Genomic DNA, 1,930 nt, shown 5'->3' on the forward strand with positions numbered 1-1,930 from the left:
GTCACACTGAGACTGGCAGGAGGCTAGTCACTGATTTCACTCCATGCTGCAGGAATGGGACCACAGGCTGAAAATGGACAGAGCTCCTCCACACAGTGAGTAAAACTGACTGACTTCTGTCTTGCTGCTTAAGCGGGGCAATGGAACTAAAGAGATACAGCTGGACACCCTGTTCGACACAGTGCTCCTCAATCAACCATTTCATTCACTGCAGCTCCCCACTAACACCTTCAACAATTCAGCATTTGTGATTTAGAAAGTGTATTTCAGTATTGACAGGGTTAATAACGGACAATTGGGGTTTACTTGCTCTGTCTGAGTTTAGTTCCTTAACCGAACGTGTAACACAGTGAGAGCTCCCAGTGCAGAGGCTGTACAAAAACCTCTGCTCTCTGCTTCCCCCTGTCACTCTCAACCTCTCCCTGTCTCTCTCTGTCTCTGTCTATTCTTGGTCAATCTCATTCACTCCCTACCCCTCTCTGTCTCTTCCTCATTCATGTGTCTTTCTCTCTCTGTCTCCCTGGGTTGTCTCCAGCTACTCTCAGGGGTTTATGAAATTTAGTTTTCATTGTTAAATCTTGCAGCTGTTCTTCACATGCGGTCATGGAGTGTAAGAGGGAAACTTGAGGCCTTCAGTGAGCGGTGGACACCACAGGGACTGGAGTGTGTCATGGACAGCGACAACCCCAGCATGGGGTAATTTGTTCAATTTACTTTATATATAACTGTGGACGTGTCAGTGCAGGAGGTGGGACTGTCTGTCCATTATTATACATTTCATATAACTGTTGGATGTGTCAGTACAGGAGCTGGTATTGTGTGTGTTGAGGTTTTTGTATGGCTCTGTATCACTGTAAAGGCTGCTACTATACTGCTGACAGTAATAGTCAGCAACATCCTCATTCTGAACGTTGCTGATTGTCAGGGTGAAACTGGTCCCTGATCCACTGCCGGTGAATCGATCGGAGACTCCTGTGAATCGAGTTGTTGCAGCATAGATCAGGAGAGAGGGTTTCTGACCTTCTCGCTGCTGGTACCAAGCAAGGTAGCTGCTAATGCTTTGACTGGCCTTACAGGTGATGGTTGCGGTCTGGCCCAGTCCCACTGACAGCACCGGGGGAGACTGGGTCATGGTGATGTCCCCACTGATACCTGAGGGGTCAGAGAGAAACACAGTGAAGTCAGAACTGTCACAGAAAGAGCCTGTCAAATGAGAGATTGTTGGAGACACTGAGCATTCCTCTGGTTTCAGCATTTTCCCTTCAATCACAAGTCAGTGGAATTGGAGTGAAATGGAGAGCAGCGAAAGATTCAAGGTGGAAGGAGAGAGATTTGTACCTGCGACACAGAATGCCAGGGGCCAGATCAGCTGGATGTGTGAAATCATGGTGTGTGCTCCTGTCCCTGTGCCTGGTTCCTGATAAACTCTCCCTTCACTGGGCTCTGCTTTATAAAGCTGCAGCCTGTGAGAGTCTGACTGGGTGTTCCTCAGTATGTAAATGGCATCAGGCAGAGAGAGCCACGTCAGCCCCTCACACTTCCTCTTCTCTCTCTCTCCCTCTCTCAGAGAATCATTGATATGGACAGCACTGAATGAGGCCATTTGGCCCATTGTGTCTGTGCTGTTAAACAAAGATCTGATTATCCTCCAGCTCTTGGCCCATTACCCTGGAGGTTACAGCAACACAAGGGAATATCTAAACACTGCTCCAATGTCACGAGAGTTTGTGACTCAACCAGCCTTTCAGGCAGTGAATTCCAGACTCCCACCACCTTCTGGGTGAGAACATTTCTTCTCAACTCTCTTCTCACTCTCTAACTCTCCAACTCGCCTGGCCATGGACTCACTCGAATTCAGAAGGATGAGAGGGAATCTGATTGAAATGTATAAAATTCTAACAGGGCTGGGCAGGGAGGAGGTTTCCCCTGG

The 1,930-nt window shown here is 48.2% G+C and overlaps 1 gene segment (V, D, J or C); it reads right to left on the reverse strand.

The window, feature by feature from the left end:
• Positions 1-736: 736 nt before the first annotated feature.
• On the reverse strand, positions 737-1,406 carry LOC132818898 (immunoglobulin kappa variable 3-15-like). The segment is given in 2 exon segments: positions 737-1,152; positions 1,339-1,406. Coding segments are annotated over 2 exon segments (465 nt in total).
• Between the last annotated feature and the right edge of the window lie 524 nt (positions 1,407-1,930).

Source organism: Hemiscyllium ocellatum, chromosome 9, assembly GCF_020745735.1.
Source record: "Hemiscyllium ocellatum isolate sHemOce1 chromosome 9, sHemOce1.pat.X.cur, whole genome shotgun sequence".
NCBI classification, from domain to species: Eukaryota; Metazoa; Chordata; class Chondrichthyes; order Orectolobiformes; family Hemiscylliidae; genus Hemiscyllium; species Hemiscyllium ocellatum.